The sequence below is a fragment of the Acanthochromis polyacanthus genome, chromosome 9, assembly GCF_021347895.1.
Source record: "Acanthochromis polyacanthus isolate Apoly-LR-REF ecotype Palm Island chromosome 9, KAUST_Apoly_ChrSc, whole genome shotgun sequence".
NCBI lineage: Eukaryota > Metazoa > Chordata > Actinopteri > Pomacentridae > Acanthochromis > Acanthochromis polyacanthus.
The window spans coordinates 8,043,312-8,064,308 of record NC_067121.1 but is presented as its reverse complement, the minus strand read 5'-3'; the positions used below and the strand labels follow the sequence as shown (position 1 = coordinate 8,064,308).

Here is a 20,997-nt window from a genome sequence, read left to right as displayed (position 1 = left end):
TTCATGTGATCATCAGCAGGCAGCTGACGTAGTGTTCACTTGTTGTCATGGTTACAGTGACGACGTAATGCTATCTCGCAATGATACATAAATCTTTAAAAAATCCATGGATCCAGACTATAAGCTGCATCACTGCCACAATCTAATCAGTAGGTTCTTGTGTCATTTCTGGCCTTCCCGAAAAATTTTATCTGAATCTGTTAATCTGTTTTTGAGTAATGTTGCTAACAGACAGACAGACAGACAGACAAACCAGTGCTGATCATCACAGAACTCCACCGCGTTCCTTGGCGGCGTAATAAACATGAAAATTAATGAAACAACTAGAGCTTGATTTATTTAAGTTTCTATCAAACTGTTATTAGAGAGGTAGAGCTGATGTCAATACAGCAGATGCCCTCATATCTTTAACTTATATTTATTTGCCATTAATTTTTTTGAGTAATGTTGCTAACAAACAAAAAGACAAACATACATTGATTGTATAATTACAAAAGACAACTCTTTACAACAATTGTGTGGCCTTTTTGTATCATGTAAAACAGTCATTTAATTGGGAAACAGTTGCAAGGATTTGTTTAATATCAGTCTTTTCAATACATTGCTCTGACATCAATCACAGGTGACAGTTTTTCATTATTCTGACACAAGAAGGAGAAAAAAAATGCAAAAAAACAGGGATCAAACTAGGACACGACTGAAGCATGTCTTCCTCTCCTGGCTGCAAAGATCTTGAAGTATCTTCCAGCGTCTCCACATCGCTGCCATATCCTTAGCTGCACTGTCAAATGTTTGTCTCCACTCCCTGTTTTTCCCATCTATTCATCCCTCCCCCCTGCATTTCCTATTTGCAGGGATACGGCAGCTTCCTTCCTCTCATGAGCAACAGGATGTGTGCTACTTGGACCGTACGTGCGAGTTATTGTAACCTACAAATCATTTTTAGCTCTGCGTAGCGCCGCCGTCTGCATTTCCTATTGTACATAGCTGCTGATAAATATAAACGGTGGAGCCGAGGATGTTTAGCCGGTGCATATTTCTAATGTCACCATTAAATAATCCTACCAAATAACCTGTTAAACTCTCAAAAGTAAAGTACAGCAAAAGTTTTAGGAGCATTTTGCTACATAATTCCTCTAAATATGCGAGCAGCGGAGCAGCACAGTACAAGTCATTACGGACAAATGGTATTATTCTTGCCAGGATTAAAAGGCCCTTCGCACAAACTCCCAAGATGCAGTTTTCAAACCTGCCCTCATCCTTTTTTTTTTTTTTGCATTGTCAGGTTGAGATTGTGATGATTCGACTCATTAATTCGAGCCGCTCTCTAAGTGCAGGGCTGATAATGGAGATGAGGAGCCAAACTGAGCCTATCTGGGATAAAACCGTGGCGCTGCGCTGTGTGAATGCGGCTTCATTACGGCGCGACGTGCACTTAACTGGTGCTATCACGGTTGTCCACTGTTTAATATAAATGGAGGACAATGGAGGGCTTTTGGCAGTAATGAGCAGAAAGCTGCTAAAGTGACGACAGATTAAAAACACGTCGAAAAGTTTGTTTTCAGCGTAAAGAAAAACGGCACTTACTCCGAGATGTTCGCCAAGAGGTGTACTTACCTCTCAGTAGTAATTGTTGATAAGTTGTTGTTTTCATTTTGCGCCATCAATCACATTCCGAGGCGTAAACGCTTCGACTCATATCTCACATATATCTCACTTTGGAGCGAAGCTGCTTTCTTATTCCACCGAGGATCAGTGTTCAATTTATCTCTCTCTCTTTGCTGCGATTCAACAGAGGCGATAAATCTCCAGAGCTAAAGCAAAGCTAAAACAACTGACCTCAGCACTCACTGATGATAACAGCTGTGCTGCCCTAAACTGAAATCAATACTTTATCTTTTACATTTTTTTTAACATCTCGTACATTTAGCCGATCATGTGGAATGGACAGTTCTTCTCACTCAGAGATGCTGAATTGTTCGATGTCACTTTAATTTCAGCAGGAGAAAATCCACTGAGTTCTGGATGCACATGTTTTGTAAACAGATACAAATTAAATGTCTTAGTTAACAATAAGGTTTTTTTTAAAAAATCACATTTCTGCAGAGTTTAGATCTGTCTGCAGCAGTAAAGTGTTTTTTTTTCCTTCCTCAGAGACTAAACCACAGAAATTCAACAGATTGACACACTTCACGGCATATTGGTCAAGGTAAAGTGGAGGCCTCTGTTTCCATGGAGCGGCCGGTCATGAGGCGAAGATGACTCACAGTCAGCTGTTACTAGATCCTCCGAAGCGTGATTCACTCCGACTGCCGTCGGTTATTTCTGTAAATGGCTCTTTGATTGCAGGTAATACAGAGAGAGAGAGAGAGAGAAAGAGAGGCTGGAATGAGTGCATTTGTGCTCAGGTGAACAGTTTTGCGCTCAGGTCAACACATCCTTTTACTGTAAATGTATGCATGATCGCCTATACACCTGCACGGCTGGATCTTCTCCGTAACGGTGCGAAAGTAAAGCAAATATTTAACCCACAAATTAGCGGGTTGAAACTGAGCACACTGTGTTGACTGGTGATGGGTGCTCGGTGAGTTTTGGAGAGTTTGGGGAGGCATCTGTGCATCTGTAGTGTATTAACTGTATTTATGGGCTCATCAGTGTAATTAGTGTGTAAAAACAAAACCTACATACAGACAAAATGCATTACAGACACTAAAGTACAAGTATATATATGACTGCAACTATTGCTCAAAGTACAGTGTTTTTCACTCTCTTTGCTCTCTATGACATTATTTTTTCTATTTTTGACTGCTTTTAAATAGTGGGTTTTTATATAATTTCTCTTTGCATTTAACAGCACATACTGAATACACGTGCCACATGAAATTTGAACACCACAGCACCTTAGTTTTAGTTTTAAATTATTAGAATTCCAGTCTCTTTAACCACAGGTTGCTACTATGGACACTTTAAACAGACAATTTCAATTTAATTCTAGCTGCAATATGCCTGAAGGATGTGTGTGTGTTTTAAATTATGTTGTTTTGTTATGGGATACCTTGTGTAACACCCTCTCATTTTGCCTGCACTATGGTTCTATGTACAGTTAAAGGTTAATTTGATTTCATTTGACAATAAAACTTCTGAATCTTAAATTCCTTGAAGTCTGAGTCATCATCAGCTGTCAACTTGGATTAAAAACATCCTCATTGTCCCTCCTACTATTGTCCTCTTAAACAGTTTCATTTCTCTTTTTCCTTTTTTTGTGTGTCTACTGTGTGGTTTTAGAATGTGTTGTAATTATGTACCAATGTGTCTTATTCTTTGTGTGTATTACCAACAATAGGACCAAAACTTACCCAACCTTTACTTGATGTTTAGTTTTGCCTCTTACAGCGTATTTGTGTTGTGTAGCTGCAGCTTTAAGATCTGTGTTGTCGTGTTGTGTCTGACATCGCACAACCTGAAACAAAAGGTGCATTTGTTTAAGGTGTGTTAAAGTAAAAATGAGGACTTTAGGTTACAAAGTCTTTTAGCCACAAGGACTGTGGCAAAAAAAGTGTTTCTTTCATTGTTTCATTCATTTATTATAGAAATATCAACATGTTGATGTGGAGGTAGTTTGCTGTCTTGGATACATTGTGATGTTACTAAATTGACCAAACAAGCACTCGCACAAACAGTCGTCAATCAAATCATTGTCTTTTGATTACACAGGGTGTCCTGAATAACAGTGTGGATGCATAGACTGACTCTCATTAATTAAAGTTTTTTGCTTCCACAGATTAAATATGACTCGAAAAAAGAAAGAGTTGAACTGGTGCTTCTCAGTGGATGTGAAGGACGGACATATTGAATAATAGCGTTAGGGCTAGTAGGGTTAGGAGTTAGGTTTAGCAGGGTTAGGGTTAGTAGGGTTAGGGGTTAGTAGGGTTAGGTGTTAGTAGGGTTAGGGTTAGGGGTTAGTAGGGTTAGGGTTAGTTGGGTTGAGCTCAGGGAAGCTAACATGAGTTTTAGCCATGATCAGTTCTTTTCTACCGGCTGATATATTTGGTTGTCTGGAACGGGGTTTGTGAATGACATTGCCCATTTCTTTTCAACCACTGTCGCCACCGTGGAAAAGCCCAGTGGAATCCTTCTTGGATAACTTGCATTAAATTCATCTGCTATCTTTCCATATACCATCCTTCACGTCCACTGAGAAATATCAGTTCAACTCTTTCTTCTTTTGACAAAGCCAGACTTAATCTGTGGAGACAAAAAAAATCTAGTTCATGAGATTTTCTGTGTGTCCAGACTTTAGGGACACCCTGTATAAGGTACACCTCTGTATGGGGTTTATGCAAAGCTTTTCAGTATTGTCAGTAAACTAGGAGCATATTCTGACTTATTTTGTTGGTTCATGCAGGTTGAACAGACAAAGATAAATCAAAAATAGCACAAACTGTGCAACTTGGCCTATTTTATGCCACAGTGGGGACTTACAGGTTTCTTTTTCTTTTTTCTTTTTTTTTTGCCCACCAGCACATTGTTGTGGCTGCCAGAGGGCACATGTGGCTCACTCTTTTGTCAAAAGTAGCTGTTGGCTGCCTCGGAAAGTCATACGAGGTTGCCAAATGACATCACACAGCGATTAGCACATCAATACATTTGCTACACCACTTCTGTTTTTCCCAAGCTTGTAGCCGGCAGAGTGTATGGCGACGCGTCGGACAAAAACAGCCTTTCACATCAACTGCACTCTGGGACACCACACACAAGTTTTTTTTATTTTTTCTTCCTGATGGTTGGGAAAGTGTTTGGGGCTCTCACTTGTCCCTTTTAAGAAATGATGTCACCGGCAACACATTTATCAACACTTGCCAACACTGCACTTTATGTGACTTAAAAGCTTTTCATACATGCCGAGTAATACATATAGGCACTCACCTTGCCGGTGCATTTATCCGTCTCTTACCGGCTCTCATTTCTTCACTTGCTGCCTTAAATTGCTGTTTTAGTGCTCCCGGGAGACTCTCCAAACCCAGAACGCAGCGTTCCAACAAACGGTTAACGTCCTGTCGTCGGGTCATCGGAACGCGACCCCCATTTCTGAGATGAACTGATGACGTATTCCTCAGACGGGACGAAGAGCAGTCATGACTCATCTAATGTACAGTTGATGGATGTGGGAAACAGGCTGGAATTGACCTTTCTTTGTGTACATGTCTCTCAGGCGGGATTCTGTCTATCTGATATAGGCTTTACCAGAACTGTGTTTCTATGAACGCTACAGTTGCAAATTGTGCCACCGGTCAAATTGGGTGATTCAGTTGATTAAACAAATGCTCACTAGATGTGTCATTTGTATCTCCTCTCAGGCTCAGAAGTATAATAGACCTTTGATTTGGCATTATTCTATACATTCCTAAAGTTAAATGGATTTTTTTTTATTGTCAGTCAGTATACAAGTTATTATCAGTTTTCACCCCAGAAAAAAAATATGTCTTTATTGATTTAAACTGCAGAAATTTTTATGTATCTCCCCTCAAACATATGTTGGCATGATGAACCAACATCCCATCGTAGCTAATAGCAGAAACTGTCCCAAAAAATTAGCCCTGCCTAGCTAAAGTTACTGTAGAGGCCAGACATCCAACTAGTGCTCTTTATATGTTTTGTGTTTGTGCTACAGATTAACAATGGTATTGACTGGAAAATTTGCTTTCTAGACTAATTTTCAGTGTATAAAGTTTGCTTTTTTAGTGCAAACAGCTCATTATAACCCTTAGTTAAATTTCTTTGTGACAGCAGCTTCTAGTAACAATAGTTTTTATTACCTATGATGACAACAAATGTGAGGAGGTTTTGATGGATGGATGGACCAACAAAAACCCTGAGTATAGGTGAGTACTGTGGCTGCAGTTTCATATTATAGCTAAAACATTTCTAGGTGACCCAAACTTTGAATGGTGGTGTGCTTAAATATTTATACACTTAGCTAGGCAAGGCTTTAAAATTAGTCTTGCCTAGCTAAAGTTATTGTAATGGGCAGACAGCCAACTAGTGTTCTTTATATATTTTGTGCTTGTGCTTGAGATTCATGGCATAATTACAACCCATAGTTACCTTTCATTGTGACAGCAGCATCTGGTGACAATAGTTTTAAATAACTATGATGACAGCAAAGGAGTTGAATTAGCCACTAAGTCAGCATATGTGAGGACTTTGAAGGATGGGTCAAAAAAAAACAAACACTGAATATAGGCGATCACTGTGGCTTCAATTTCAACTAGAGTCAGCATTCCTTTAAAGCTAGTCGCACATATCTCCACAGTGTTGTGTCCCAGCAGGAGAATGGTCTGGCTACACCTCAACCTTGTGTTTTTCTAAATCAGTCACAAAATAATGACAGGGAAATTGTTTTGGTGGAACATTTGCATCCAACGAGGCGAGTGTTGTCATTAAAGTGGCTAATTTAGCGTTATTACATAATGTGAACCTCAGTGTGGTAAGTTGCTGCTCGAAGATCGCTGTTGTTGTTTCCGGTAGCAACAGGGATTTAGAAACATGCAGACAGTGTAAGAGAGGGAGAAAGCTGCATGAAATGTGTGACAAAAAATAGAGCGCTTTCACCCAAAGTCTACATCTGGTGAGTCAGACTGCTTCTAAGAATAGGTTTTCCATAACCTCGTTTAACCTCGTCTGTTTATTGTCGTAACCATGATGATCAAGGCCCATGTTTCCTGTTTCGAACTGAAAGTCCACGATTCTTTGAACCTTAATCTCGTCCATGTGTTTATTATTGTTGCCACGACAACGGGAGTCCCCTACTTTTACGCTGATCTTAACTTCCCTAAACCTAAACAAGTTGTATAAATCTTATCCGAGAGAATCAAAAATCAGTCTGCCATTCAGGTCGGAGGACTTGGTGCTAAGTTCTTTAGTCATGGACATCAAGGTCTTTACTCTCAGGCAACAATGCAGACATTATTCAGGATCTTTTCTGATGCTCATCCAACAAAATGTGAACTCAGACAGCTCTCAGCATCACATTCTCTCAGGCCATCAAGTGAAACTGTGCTGTTGGAGTGCTGGGAATTGAAAACCTTGCTCAATAGCACTTTAGGAGAAGATGTTGAGCAAGTGAAGAGCATGTCTCGCTCTTTAAAGCAGCATTCCCCTCGTATGCTTTCTCCACTAAACACTGCATTTGTTGGAAATCCATCCCTTTTAATGACTCGGGTCTTATGATTCTGATTTGTCGGCGGTACATCAAAACCCCAAATCCCTAAGACATGTGACGCGATGAAGCGATTGAATTAACTCTGCTTGTTTTTGCAGCCGAGTCACTCCACAGACTTTTGCTCATTGTGTCTCCTCTATGCCGTGTTTTTTACATACTGTACTTCCCTTCACTCTGAATATCTTTGCATTTTGATTAGACTCAAGTAACAGGCAGTTGGGGTGCCACACACTGAATATGTTAGTGAAATCAACTCTCTCATGCATCCAAATTGTAATCCCACCAAATGGCATACATTTGTAAGACGATCAATCAAAAGCGCAGACAAAACAACAAGCGCGCCTTCTAAATCATTGTCATTTGTTATTATGCTATCTGACTTTCCTTTCCTAATGGCAACAACAAAACTTTTTAGCCTAATTGCAGCCGCGGACTTCTAATCAGGCACCAGACGCTGTTTGCAAATTAAGAACTGGCCATTATCTGCTGTGCATAGAATTTTAGGACAGCTAATTAAAAGTGAGTGACCATTTTTTGGCATGGCTTGGATGCTAGATTTTAACTGTGTGTGTTGGATGCAAAACAGCAATGGCTTGTTTTCTCTGCTTGATTCTTGACATTGTAAAGACGGAAATCAAGCAAAGGCTTTTTACAAAAGGACTGACTTGGTGGCCTTTGTGTGTCATGTAGTCGCAGCTTATGGTATAAATAACAAGGTTTGAGTTTTGGCTGCTGTGCAAAGATATTAATGCAGCGTCTATTTAAATGTATACAGAGTCTAAAAGTAGCAGTGTTTAAATTATGCGAAGCAGTAAACTGAGTATATATCATGCTCTGCCTCCTTGGTCTGCATGAGAAGTTGTGTTGCTTTATAATGCTGTGAAATATGTTTCTGCACAAGTATTGTTTGCATTATTTATGCAGTTGTTGTCTTATTTTTTTTTACCAAATGAGCACATTGTAAAACAGACAAACCACACAAACAATACCTGACCAGTGCACAGCTGTGCCGCATTATTTGCGCACTGTTTATGCTGGGTATTTTGTTGCCATGGATTCAGCCTGTCACAGATCAGTGTCCCACGTGCATCACCACCAACATCACTCACTGCCTCATGGCAACTGTACCGGTTGTTTACAGTCGCATGACTCACGCTGTCTTTGCATCAGCTTCAGCGTCCGCCTCATGGAACACTAAATGTGCACGGATTTGACTCAATGACACATGTGCAGAGACGATAAATGCAGACTTTCGTAGGAGGAGTTTTTAGTGGTGGCAGAACAAAAGTGCCACTTTAAAAATATAAGATGGAGATTGTGATGCTTTCTTGAGGTGTCGGTGTTGGAGAAACATACTGATGTGAGTTTAAATTAGTAGCTGACAGAGAGAAATGACAAAAAAAAAGCAACATTCGACAGATCCTCCTCTTGAATTAAAGTTGAGTTAACATGGGTAGCGTGTTTCAGTATTTCCATACTACATGCAAATAAGTTTTGTACCAAGAGTCAGTTTTCACACTAAAATCCAGTGAAGTTATGCAACTGGACTTCTAAAGGAACAAGAGATCCTGGTATGCAATAACAGGAAATAAAAATGGAGGCTGAGTTTTTTTGTTAAACAAAATAGGAGCAGAAATGACAAAAAAAAACGTACCTTTAAAAATACTGATCTATACTTTGACACTGTTAGATGTGGTAAAGTGTTAGCATTTTCCCTGCTACCACTAAAATGCATGCTAAAGTGATAGCATCACTCAGTGTAGTGTATGTTTAAGTTTTAGTATCATGCTAATGCTACAATAAAACACAACTTAGTCTAAAGTGTTGGCATTATCCAACTTACATATGATATGATCTGGTATAAAACCTAAACATTAGAGTTTGAAACAAAAAATCCATATTTGTTTTTTTCCCCTAATGTCCATATATTCCATGCCAATTCAGAAATATTGATTTTATCAAAGGACTCAACAGTATAAAAGTGCAAATGGTCATCATTTTAGCTCTGATCTTCAGCGTTATACCTCCAGTGCTAAAGTGCTAAAGCGCATAACGCCTACCAATCGTATGCTAATGTGTTCACCGTTCACCCAGTGACCAACCAGATGTCCAAGATGTCTACATTTTTCTTATTTCTTTATTATCATGATATACCAATAACTCTCTGAAAACCCTCCAATTGATCCAACTTTTGCAGCTAGATAACTGAACGGATCTAGCAAGTGAGACCATGCATATTAGCTTCTCTTTATTGGTTTCCTGTAAAATCCAGAATAGAATTTAAATTCCTTCTTCTCACAGCCAGAACTCTCAACAACAAAACTCCATCATATCCTAAAGACCTTATTGTACCATAATATCTGAACAGAGCACTTTGCTGTCGGGCTGCAGGTTTAGTTGTAGTTTCAAGACTTTCTAGAAGTTATAACTTGAGGGAAATCCTTCAGCTATCAGGCTCCGCTGCTGTGGAATCAGGTCCCAGTTTAAGTTTAGGAAAAAGACAGCCTGATCTTAAAGTTGCATTAATATACCACCATTGTACGTCCCTTTCTTTGAGTCTTCTCTCTCCTATAGTTTGTGTTTTTGTCTTTTTGGCAGGTACGTCTGGCTCTGGAGGTACTAATCTGCGGTTACTGACCTCAACAACCTCCTCAGTGTTTATTGTTCTTTTGTCCATTGTGTGATTTCAATCCTGTTCTTCCTCACCCCAACCGGTCGAGGCAGTCGTCTGCCCTCCCTGAACCTGGTTCTGCTGGAGATTAATATCCTATAAAGAGGAGTTTTTTTCTTCCCATTGAGCTTGTTCAAAGGAACTTTATGATTTGTGGTGTTTCTCTGTTCTTTGTGAGGTGCATTGAGATGACTTGTATTATGAACCTGAGCTGTATAAATACACATGAAATGAAATGAACATTTAAATTGTCAATCTCTCAAAAGCTGCGTTACTGGAACTGCATGTCGCACATAAAAGCAGCGCAGAATCCAGGAGCTGCATATACTTTGTTCTTTATTATACTGTAAATTCTCTCTCATCCCTCTGCTTTGCTTATAAGGTCAGCGAGGAATCATCTCTGGGGCTACAGGGAAACATGATGCTCCGCTTCCATTACTTCTGATGTGTGTCATGACCAAGTCTCCCGTCCATGTGCTCCACGTCCCTGAAACCCATAGACTCATGACAGAATGTGATGCTGCTGAGTGCTGCAAATGTGCCCACAGCTGAGATCCCAACAAAAGAGGCTCCGTTGTTGGAGGCGCTCGACCGGACCGATAGGTCAAACAATGGCGCTCTGTTCCAAATATGTTGTTTGTCACATCGCCTGCCTTTAACTTGTCAATGCCGCTGTTGTTCCGCTCGACTTCATCTTTATCCCACATCTTATGCAATTGGACGTGTAGCTTTACTCACATGTGCTGTACGTTGGACATCGGTGAGTTTATGGCAGCTTTAAACTGATGAAAAAAAGTCTGACAACCAAGAGAGTAGAGGATGAATTAATGACATTTTCTGAGAAGAAGTAGGCATGGCTTAACAAAATAAAAGCCTCATATTTATATATATTTTTTAAATCACCTGTATTCTGAAATCCTGTGAGATTTGATACAAACTACATTTTCACACCAACAACATAATAAAGCATGAAGCAGATCATACATAAATCCCTTCATATGTACACACATTGAGGTCAATCATCTCTGATTAATATTCATGTTTCTTTGATCCTGGGGAAGTGAGGAAGCACAGATTACAGCACAGCAATGATCATTTACGTTCAAAGGAGGGAAAAGGGGAAATATATTTCTGGTGAGAGAGCCACGGTGTATTTATAACATGTCACTCTAGAGCTGTGAGAGATATATTGCAATCTTTTATTAGAAACTCTCACCACACACCATGGGTGGCCCCACACTTTTTGTTTCTTTTTTTTAACCTCCTGCTTCTAGAAGTAAACCAGTAATGTGGTTTCATGATCACAATCAGGTATAGTAAACAGGGTTTGCTGCAGGAGAAGTAGGCGCTCAAAGAGAGAGCCACAGGTGACTGAGATTAAAATGCAAACCTATAAAAAATGTCGAATATCTTGTGTGGAAGCAAACCTGTCCCTCACGGTGCACCTCAAGCTGCTGCCACTACAATAACCTGCACAGCGTTTTGTGAATAATCATCTTTATGGCAACTCTATTATAACTTAATAGCTTCTCAAAGCGCCTGCACTGTCACAGAGAGACTCGTAATAATCCTCATGGATCTCTGGGCAGCCATGAAGACGAGAAGTCTATCAGATTTGTTTCACAGACCACAGAAATTGATCAGACTTTTCATGATCCCCCAGAGTTTGAAGGCGTCTCGGAATATTGTTGGCAGGATTTGCGCCTTTACAGACAGGAGGAGCAATTTAGTTTTTCTCTTTACAGGCTTCTGCTGTTCATATTCAAGCCGCTCTGATAAGAGAAGTCAGTGTTTGTGTGATGACAGAAACGCACAGAACGAAGCCGCAAGCCGCTTCTACTGTCGCCGCTCCGGAGAAGCTGGAGCTCACATTTGAATCACTAGAAAACTCGACTTCCTCGTTGTGGCGAAGGCAGTCTGGCTTATATAGCGCTCTAAAAATAGCGCTGATTTGGCCCAATGGGAGCCGCAGACGCTCCGAGCCGCGCACCAACCGCAGCACACAGGATGAGTCGGCTCCGGCACGCCATTGGCCAGAGGTGGTCTGGTAGGCGGGTGCTGCGCTCCTGAGAGCTCATTGGCAGACGTGCCGAAACGTAATGTAATCACATGGGGGTGGGTTTGTCTGTAATTTTGAATCGGGGGGGAAGTTTACAGTGCGTTGACGGACTTTTGGAGAGTTCAGTGTTGTGCGCTCTCAGTGCGTCACACGCTCGCAGCCTCCAGTGGAAGTGCACGACTCCAGACTATTATACATGCAAATACGGCTAAGACTCCAGCGTTTCTCTCTCAACACGACAGGCTTCGTTTTCTCTACAAGCTTGAATTCGCTTCTACTTGTGGCTGAATCTCAGGAGTGAAATGGATGTCATCCCCATGTGTAGCATCTTTCAGGAGCTCCAAATTGTGCACGACACCGGATACTTCTCAGCGTTACCGTCTCTGGAAGAGTACTGGCAGCAGGTAACGAGTTATTCCCTCCATCTGAATCGGCGGCGTGACAGGAGCTGCTCGTGTGATTGTTTTACTGAAGTGCCAGGAAGTGCGTAATTTGGGGAAAAGTCGCTTTTCGGTGACAGCTGCGCGCAAATGTCAAAGTTGTTTATGCAAGTCCACGTTTGATTTAGTGCCAACACTTAATAACAGTTTGGCTGGCAAAACTCTGCTTTATAGGGGAAGTGATGCAAGTTCCCTGAATGACAGATCGCTTCAGTATTTTTATAATATTTCCATTTGCTCTTATCGTGCGTAAAATCCGGACTTTTTTCTTTTCTCAAAATATCACTTCTGTTTTCACATTTTTTTTTGAATGATTTGTAGTTTTGCTGTTTTCTATCGTGCTCGTAGTTGTATTGTGGCGGTTTGCGGGTGAAATTCTTGTCATTGTGAAAGAGTTGCTGGATCATTTCGTGCATGCTGCGGAGGCACGTCGGCTTGTGATAAAATAAAAACACGTTGTGTTGCAGATTTGGCCGTTGAATGGCGAGCCGTGCGTCTTTGCGCGTATCCGCTCCTCCTCTCTCACTGCCTCTCCGTGTCTCTCGCTCGCTGTCACACACAGCAAACACACACACACGAGAGTGACGGACTGTCAGAGAGACAGACAGACAGGGAGAGAGGCTGATTTCTATTCCAGTTTGGCTCGACCAGGGCTCTGGATGACAGAACAGTGGAGTTTTATTCCGGAGACTAGGGGAGGGCGAAAGTCGCTTCTTGTTCGTGTTGGGAAATGAAATGAATTGGCAACACGCTTCAGTCTTCTTCTATCTCTCTGTCTATCAGATCTGTTCGGGCTTCGAGCCAAGTCGCCCTCCCAGGCATTTAAAGCTCGCCTGGGATTTATCCAGCACTGCTGACGAGAAACATTTCAATTGAATGCATTCTCTCTTTCATTCCCAAGTTGCCCCCCTGTTCCCACACTGTTCCCATTTTAGATTATATACAAACATAAAGGCTGTTTGTAGCTGCTTCTGGCTTTATTCTGTTTGTTTTTAAGCTTAATTTTACATTTAATTTGTTGTAATCGTCTCTTTCTTTTTTGACGTTATTGTGGCTGCGGGTTGTCATGCAGTGTTTGAGGGTCTGCTCACTTTTTTTAAGTGCTGTGGGTTCATTGAGTGCATCCTCTGTGTGTCTCTGACTTCGCAAACATTTAACCACACAGGGATATCCCCTTCTCTCATAGTTTCATTTTTGTATTTTTACAAGCCCCAAGAGGTCAAACTTCAGCGTGTCTCTCGAGGAATAAATTAAAAGTTAGAAAAAGTCAGAGAACAAGCTCATCGTGCAGCTCTGAGCTTGAGGTCCTGCAGGTTTATTCACTTCTACTGTGACACCATTGGGCTGTAAATTTGAATATGCTTCATTAGGAAGCTGCTGTTAGTGGCCCTCGGATGTGTCCTGTGCTGGCTGACTGCAGAGGGTTAAGGAAGTGCTCTCTCACTTCCTTTTCACAGAAAATAGGCCCACAATTCACAGTGGCTCCTGCAGTATTCATGCCAGGCTTTTTATGGACCCCCATGAACCAGACCTCCCTCCTCTTAGTCCCTGGTGTGCTATGTTATTTCTAGCGATGCCTCCAAATGCATTATTAAATCCACATTATGTTGAATAATTGATAGATTTAAAAGATCTACAAGCACTTCCCTAACCCATTGGGGGGCTCTGTAGCATATGTAAATTTCATGACCAACCTCAACACACACTCGCACACACGCACCGCCGTGCGTGCCTCGGCGGGTAAGAGCACCTTGTTCTTGCATGCTCTCAGAAGGAAGTGTTGTGCTTGTAATCTTCTCTGATACGGCCTCAGAGGGCACCCTCAGAACGTACTTGACTATCCTCTGCATAGGACATTGTGTCTTGCCACATTCCTGCAGGCAGAAAGGAAGCAGGGCCAGTGGTGTTACAGTGTCACAGCGTTTCCCCCTCCTGCTGCTGCTGCTAAGAATAAACACGGTGCATTGGAGATGGCCACAGTTTGTGTTTCCTGTAAAAACAAATTACTATTTTGGTGATTTTAGGGACTTTCCTTTTGAAGAAGAGCATCCGTGAAGGGCCTCGGGCTTTTTATGACTCTCAACTCACTGCTGTCTTGTCTTCCCTCCACACAGACATGCCTCGAGCTGGAGAGATACCTTCAGAGCGAGCCCTATGTCTCGGCCACGGACCTCAAATTTGAGAACCAGGAGGACCTGTGGAGCAAGCTGATGCTCGCCTGCGGAGACAAGTCGAGCGAGTCGGACCCTAAGATCCCCCACATCAAGGAGGAGGAAGACAATCAGGACCAGCACCTTGACGCCGGCGGCTTCAACTCTGACGCCAGCAGCGAAGCCTCGGACAGCTCCGAGGAGCTCTCCCCCACCCTTGACTTCTCCTCCAGCTCTTTGACTGACATTCTGGGCGACAGCGGCGAAGACCTGGGCTCCGCCATCATCAGCACGCCGCCGTCGTCGCCCGAGGTCGGCAAGGAGGGCTCCGTAGCCCATGTGTGGAGCGGGATACAGACTGTGCTGCATTCACCTGGGAAAATAAGGACTGGGGGATTGGAGAGGGCCGTGGAAAGGTCGGGGCTGACCAGCGGGGAGACGTCGCCTGACGGGAGGAAGCGGGTGCACAGGTGTCAGTTCAACGGATGCAGGAAGGTGTACACCAAGAGCTCTCATCTCAAAGCACACCAGCGCACGCACACAGGTAAACACACCTGGTCCTGTCAAACGCTGGTAAAACTACCTCCTGTGCCGATTAAAGGCTCCCACATTCTTTGAATAGTTTGTCAGAAGGAATGCCCTCAACTGTGACCTAATTCACACAGAGGAACGTGACTTCATGCAGGGGGAAGGGAGGCGGAGAGGCAGACGGGAGGGGGAGGGAGGTTCTTTTGTGACCGAGCAGCAGCACAGAGGATGTGGATCCTCAAAACAAATCAACAGTTCTCAGATTTCACCATGGGAAAACACTCAGAAACTCATCCGTTTGCATTCAGTGTCAGGAGGGGAAAAAAAGAGGGAGAAAGAAATGATGGGAATCTGACATTTGCAGTGTTTTGTCAGGGGTTCAAATGTGAGCAGTTTCCCTCGTCACCTCTGACCTCTGCCAGGCTGTTTACAGCTGTGCTGCCCATTAGCGGAGGAAGTCGCATTCCTCGCATCCTTCTCTGACCATGTTAGCCACATGGTTAATGGTCTTTAGGACCATTAGGAGCAGCTTCCCCTCCATTACATAAGCCTTCCACTCAAGCAGCTCTTACAGCTGCATACCACAGCGCTCGAGACCCATAAGGCACTCGGTTGTTTTTCTCTTCTCCTTCCAGTAGTCAGCCCAATCTGCTGAGCACCTGCAGGGGATCATATTCTCCCAGAAATCTGCTGCAGCCTCTCCTACTGTAAATTTTGACTACATATTTGGGAATTTAGAAATCTTGAACAATGAACAAAACTTGCATGTTCAGGAGAAAAAGTGACTAAGTGTCTATTATTTTGTGATTTTTCCAGGTGAGAAGCCTTACAGGTGTTCATGGGAAGGCTGCGAGTGGCGCTTTGCACGAAGCGATGAACTCACCAGACACTTCAGGAAGCACACTGGAGCGAAGCCATTTAAATGCAGTCACTGCGACAGGTGAGTGTTGGAAAATCAGAAAGTAATAGAAGTGTCACCGCAATGTAAAGAAACTATTGTTTTTGTTGTTCTGGTGGCGAAAATAACGTCTCTCAGACTAATGAATCCTCAACCATTTCATGCCTCCTTCAAGTGATCTCCAGAATGTTGACGTCCAAACGTCACAGTGAAGTGCTAACCCTCGTCTCTTTGACTTTGGTGCTCAACGCTCCTTCACTCACAAAGACAGCAACAAATTAGTTTATCAGAATGACAAGCTAGGTGCAGCGATGAATGAGGGTTAAGGACGGACTGATGGAACGGGGTCGAGGTCAAGGGGCTGGATGAAAAGAGGGTCGAGTACAATGGTATAAGGACGGAGCTGAACAGGGATTGTTGAAGAGGAGGTGATGTGAGGAGAAGCACAGGGAGAGACGACAAAGAGCTCAGTTCAACCAACGTAAATGGGACATTATATAACAGTGGCCATATTTGTGCAGGTTTGAACAGGAAATTATATAAGAATGAGGCATGGGCTTTGTCTTAAAGCATGTTCAGGTTTGCTAGTTAGCACTAACAGAACTTTCTGTTGTCTAGTAAGCAGATGGAAAAATGACTCCAAATCCAACACTACTGTTTTTTTTTTAATCTAAGCACGGTCTCCAAGGAAATTTGACTAACAAAAAATGAACTTTACAGTGTTTCTTTCACAGATTTTACTTGCTAACAAACTGCTACAGTTATCAAACTCAAGAAAAACATCAACATATCTTGTGCTAACTGTAAGTTTAGCAACAGGACTAACAGTTTCGGAAGGATATATGAAAATACAAGTTCAAATACAGCACACGTTATCTATCAAATATGCTCAAATTTATCTATCGTGATTCATTATATTTTTATGTTGTTTGATTGTGTTGAGCTTAGCAGTGCTTTTTTTTGACCAGCAAGTACAAATCAGATCAAGTATATTTTGATATCCAGAAATGAAAGTGAGTGTATTTACATGCAAAAATCTCAGTTCTTTACTTCTATGGTTAAACCTTGTCTTTCTACTTTCTGTCCTCAGGTGTTTCTCCCGTTCTGACCACCTGGCGCTGCACATGAAGAGGCACATCTAAGATGGCCTCCATGTCCGGAGCTCTGAGGGATGATTCTGGGTGATTGTTCCTGACCTGTGGGGGATCAGCGAGGCCGGTGTGTCCTGGGAGCGTTAACAGGGGCGCCGCCGTGTTCCAGTCAGTGGAAAAACATGAAGCAACGCAGGCTATTATTTGCACCATACTTAGTGCCTCCAACACCTCGCTGTGGAGATTGCTCTTGAAAGGCTTTTACGGAGGAGCAGGGAGGGCGAAGAGAGGGACTTTAGAAAAAAATAACGGTTCTAAAAGAAAAAAATAACAAAATGGGAAAAATCTGGACTGGAGAAGATGGGATGAGACTCTTCTGTATGGTGTTCGACGCTTTTTTCCTGGAGGATTATGGGACTCCGGGGGGTGGGGGTGCCGTTCCTCCATTGACAGTGTGTTTGCCTGTGCGCATGGGGACTGTGAGTGCCTGCGACTGGATGCCTGTGCTGGCTTTATGGAGCGGATGGAGCTTGCATTGTGGAACTGCGAGTGAATGACATGGATGTGGTGATGTTGTACAAGGGAGTTTAGATTTTTTTGTTTTTGAGTTTGGAGGGGGGTGGAATTATCTGTTGTCTCACTAAGAATGAATGCAAGCAAAAAGGTTCTGTCTGTGTTGGTTGAGTTTATTGGCTATGGAGAGGAGTGAAAGGGGGGTTGTTTGGCAGAGCCAATCTGCCAGATGGCGCCCCCTGTCCACCTGGAGGTGGAACTACAGCTCCCTGTCCAAAAAGTGGGAGATTGTTTTGTTTAGTGCAGCTATTAAATGTGCAATGTATTACGTAGCCTGTCTCGAAACATACACGCTATAAAGCTCATTTTGTTGTCCATTGTGCAAGCTTTGTATCTTGAAAGAAAACAACAAAAAAAAAAAAACAATTGTACACAAACAGTTATTGCCATTATAACAGAAGTTGCATGGGATCTGGGGATGTGTTGCTCACCTGTTTGCTTATAGGACAACAAAATTCCATTCAAGAGCAGCTACCTTCATATTACTCAATATCATAGTATTGTACAAAACACATAAGGCAGTCATTTTGTTTTGTTGTTTTTTTATGTTCTTGACAAATTGGGGATGCCACTATTGTTTTGCAGCTGTCTTGATTGTGGGATTTATTTTATTTTGGTTCCGTTTTCTTCACTTTTGCTTTTCTCTTCTGTTCTATCTGTAAATGCACTGTTGACCTTACTGATGCCTTATGTAAGTGGCCTTGTCTTGTTAAATAGATCACTCTCTCACACACTCAGACACACACCAAACGGCCGTTGCGAATGCAGTAGTGCATTACTGAATAGCTTTATAAAGGCTCTGATCCATACAGTTGCACCTTTGCCCTTTTCTCTCGCAACAGACTCCTCTAAACTCTTGAATATTAAAAAAATAGCAACTATATATCAGCTTCATAATGACTGCCATTTTTACATTTCTGTGCATTCTTTGTCAACTATATCAAAAATGTATCATAACTAAAATCATATTCTCCAAAATGACCCAGATCTGAGACAGAATTGTGGAGCACTCGGAAAAGCAATTCACTTTATAATGGTTTACTACTATGTAGTATAAGGTGGTGTGGATGCACTTCAGAAGAACTGTAGCTTGTTGTCAGAGGTACAGAGTCTTGGAAACATGTTCTCATGAAATGCTGCGCGTACGGCCACCGAGGCTGGAGATTTACTGCAAAGAAAACATTTACATCGGGACGTTTGTATCAGTTGGTGTGTTGAAAGAAAATATGTTCTCAAAAGAAAAGGTCCTTTAAAGTGATGACAGCATTCTCAATCAGGAGTTTGTTTTGATGTATGTTTTGTTGAGTCTTGCCCTCAGGGTGAGTCAGTATCTTTACTCAGTCCTGGTTTATACAACCCGTAATCTGACTAAACGGTACCAAAACCAGTCTAACCAGTTGGGCTGAGCTGTGCTGCAGGTGGTGTCGAGGTTTTAGTCTCTGCCAGTAATCTGAGCTGACACCAGGACCAGAAGTTTGTCTGTACCAACTTCACTATATGCATGTTTTAGATTAAGTTACATGACTTCAACACACTCCTCCGTAGGCTGATGAAAAACAAAAAATCTCTGGTCTCTTTGGTTTATTGGAATATTTCAGTTCACTATTGGATCATTTTGTCACCGTTTCCCCTCATTTGTAGAAATATTCTGGAGCCACAGTGTTTCTACTGGATGAGTTTTGTCAAGTAAAAAAAGGGTTGAGGAAGAACTTCACTCGTTCAACTGTAACTCGATGTCTGTCACTCGGTAGTCGACATCACAGGCAGCCTTGTTATGACCTGTGCAGGTGAACCTGTCGGACATTAGAGAAAGTCAGTAGGCGATGCTCGTTTTCACTCTGAGAAATGTCAAAAATGCAAAGACGTGTTACATTGTAAACTAAGAGAATTTTGTAAGGAAGCTTCTATTTTGAAAGGGTATGGGACCAAAAAAAAAAAGAAAAAAAAAACAATTGCAGCGTGTTGTTTCTAAATATGAAAGACAGAAAGGCTGAAGAATTCTTGTAAAATAGATGCACTCCATTCTCCTTCATTTGCTTCTGTAACATCTTTGCTTTGAAGTTTTTCTCTTTCTTTTTTTTGGAGAAAATTAAAGAAGAAAGGTAGAGCAAATGTACATTTTTAAGTGGCATCAATAGCGCCTACACCTGTGGCCTGTCATCTTTCAAGAAAAACAAACAAAAAAACAACAAAAAAACTACTTTTCAGACGTGAATTGTTCTGGACACTTGAATTGTCATAATTTTGCATTCTGGTGCCCGCTAAGTATTATTATTATTTTGTTTTGTTTTTTTATATATGCCATGTGATTTCTTTCTCTCAACTTTTCAAAGACCTGCGAAGATGCCCTATCTTTAGCTAGAGAATCTTTATTGGATAAACATGGAAAATATGAGGCTCTATTTTTGTTCGTTTTATGGCATAACAAGATTTTTTCATTTGAAATTGTTTTGTAAAATAGTTTCTGTATGAATGTATTTTTTATTGGAAAATGGATAAAAAGACTTTATTGGTTCTACATGTGCTTTTTGTTTTCCTTTCTTGTCCTGCAATGCGGCCAACCAGGAAGTATTTGTTAACGGGATATTCGGCAGTTTCCCAGAGAAGAAATTACTTCTGTTTCCTCATATAGAGGTCAAAAGTCAGAACAGGGAAACACTCGCAGTGACTAAAACCAGAAAAACATACTCAGATATCAGTCATCCATAATTCTTTTTTAAAAAACTGCCTTACATTAAAGTGTTATTCAGGTTAATTTTTAAGGCTTTGCTATCAGTAGTAATACTACATGCTGATATTTTGGATTAATCTCCCACTAAGTCGTTATTAGCTACTCATAAAGGAGTAACAAGTGTATTTATCGGGGACTATTTTGTCAGAATAACACAGCACTGGTGTTCATTGAGTAGTTGGGGCAGCATGACAGCAGTTTGAAGGTTGAGTCGAATGTTTTTGGAGAAAATTGGAGTTCTACACACAAATCAATAAGATAGATCAGGCTTTAGATTCACATTGGAGCGAGAAACATTCAGAATATTGGTAGATTTGTGGTGTTTTTACTGAAATCTGGAAACTCTTCAAACGACGCAGGCTCAAGTGAAGTCAGATGAGGTTCTAAGTTTGTAGTAAACCTTCTAATTACTTAAATGTATCTGGAAGAGCAAACTAAAATGATTACCTCGACTTTCATCCCAGCATAGAGACCAATTTCCTGGTTTAAATCTGACCTGTTAGCATCCACACAAACAGTGACGATGCAGGGAAGAATTATTGATGATGCTTTTGGAGAGCTCCGTTTTCTTTTGAAAATCTGCTAAAATGGTCAAGATAAACTGTTAAACCTGTCGCAGTCATCCAATTTTTTG

General features: G+C 41.6%; 1 protein-coding gene and 1 long non-coding RNA gene across 2 annotated transcripts; one reads left to right on the top strand and one right to left on the bottom strand.

Moving 5' to 3' along the window:
- Nucleotides 1–564: 564 nt before the first annotated feature.
- Nucleotides 565–5,196, bottom strand: LOC127535378 (uncharacterized). The gene is made up of 3 exons (XR_007944214.1): nt 4,927–5,196; nt 3,357–3,460; nt 565–2,337 (listed from the first exon to the last, which is right to left on the bottom strand). It is a non-coding gene; the product is annotated as an uncharacterized LOC127535378 (long non-coding RNA).
- Nucleotides 5,197–12,025: 6,829 nt separating this feature from the next.
- Nucleotides 12,026–20,150, top strand: LOC110969931 (Krueppel-like factor 6). Its single transcript, XM_022222674.2, has 4 exons — nt 12,026–12,356; nt 14,507–15,086; nt 15,887–16,010; nt 17,059–20,150. Exons 1-4 carry the CDS (start codon nt 12,255–12,257, stop codon nt 17,108–17,110), a joined length of 858 nt encoding a protein of 285 aa, XP_022078366.1. The 5' UTR covers nt 12,026–12,254; the 3' UTR covers nt 17,111–20,150.
- The last annotated feature ends 847 nt before the right edge of the window (nt 20,151–20,997 follow it).

Excerpts from the sequence above, each read along its gene's own strand:
- LOC110969931 (XM_022222674.2), top strand. The coding sequence starts at position 12,255 with ATGGATGTCATCCCCATGTGTAGCATCTTTCAGGAGCTCCAAATTGTG. Across the intron at positions 12,357-14,506 it reads TGGAAGAGTACTGGCAGCAG|ACATGCCTCGAGCTGGAGAG; the intron begins GTAACGAGTTAT and ends CCCTCCACACAG. Across the intron at positions 15,087-15,886 it reads ACACCAGCGCACGCACACAG|GTGAGAAGCCTTACAGGTGT; the intron begins GTAAACACACCT and ends TGATTTTTCCAG.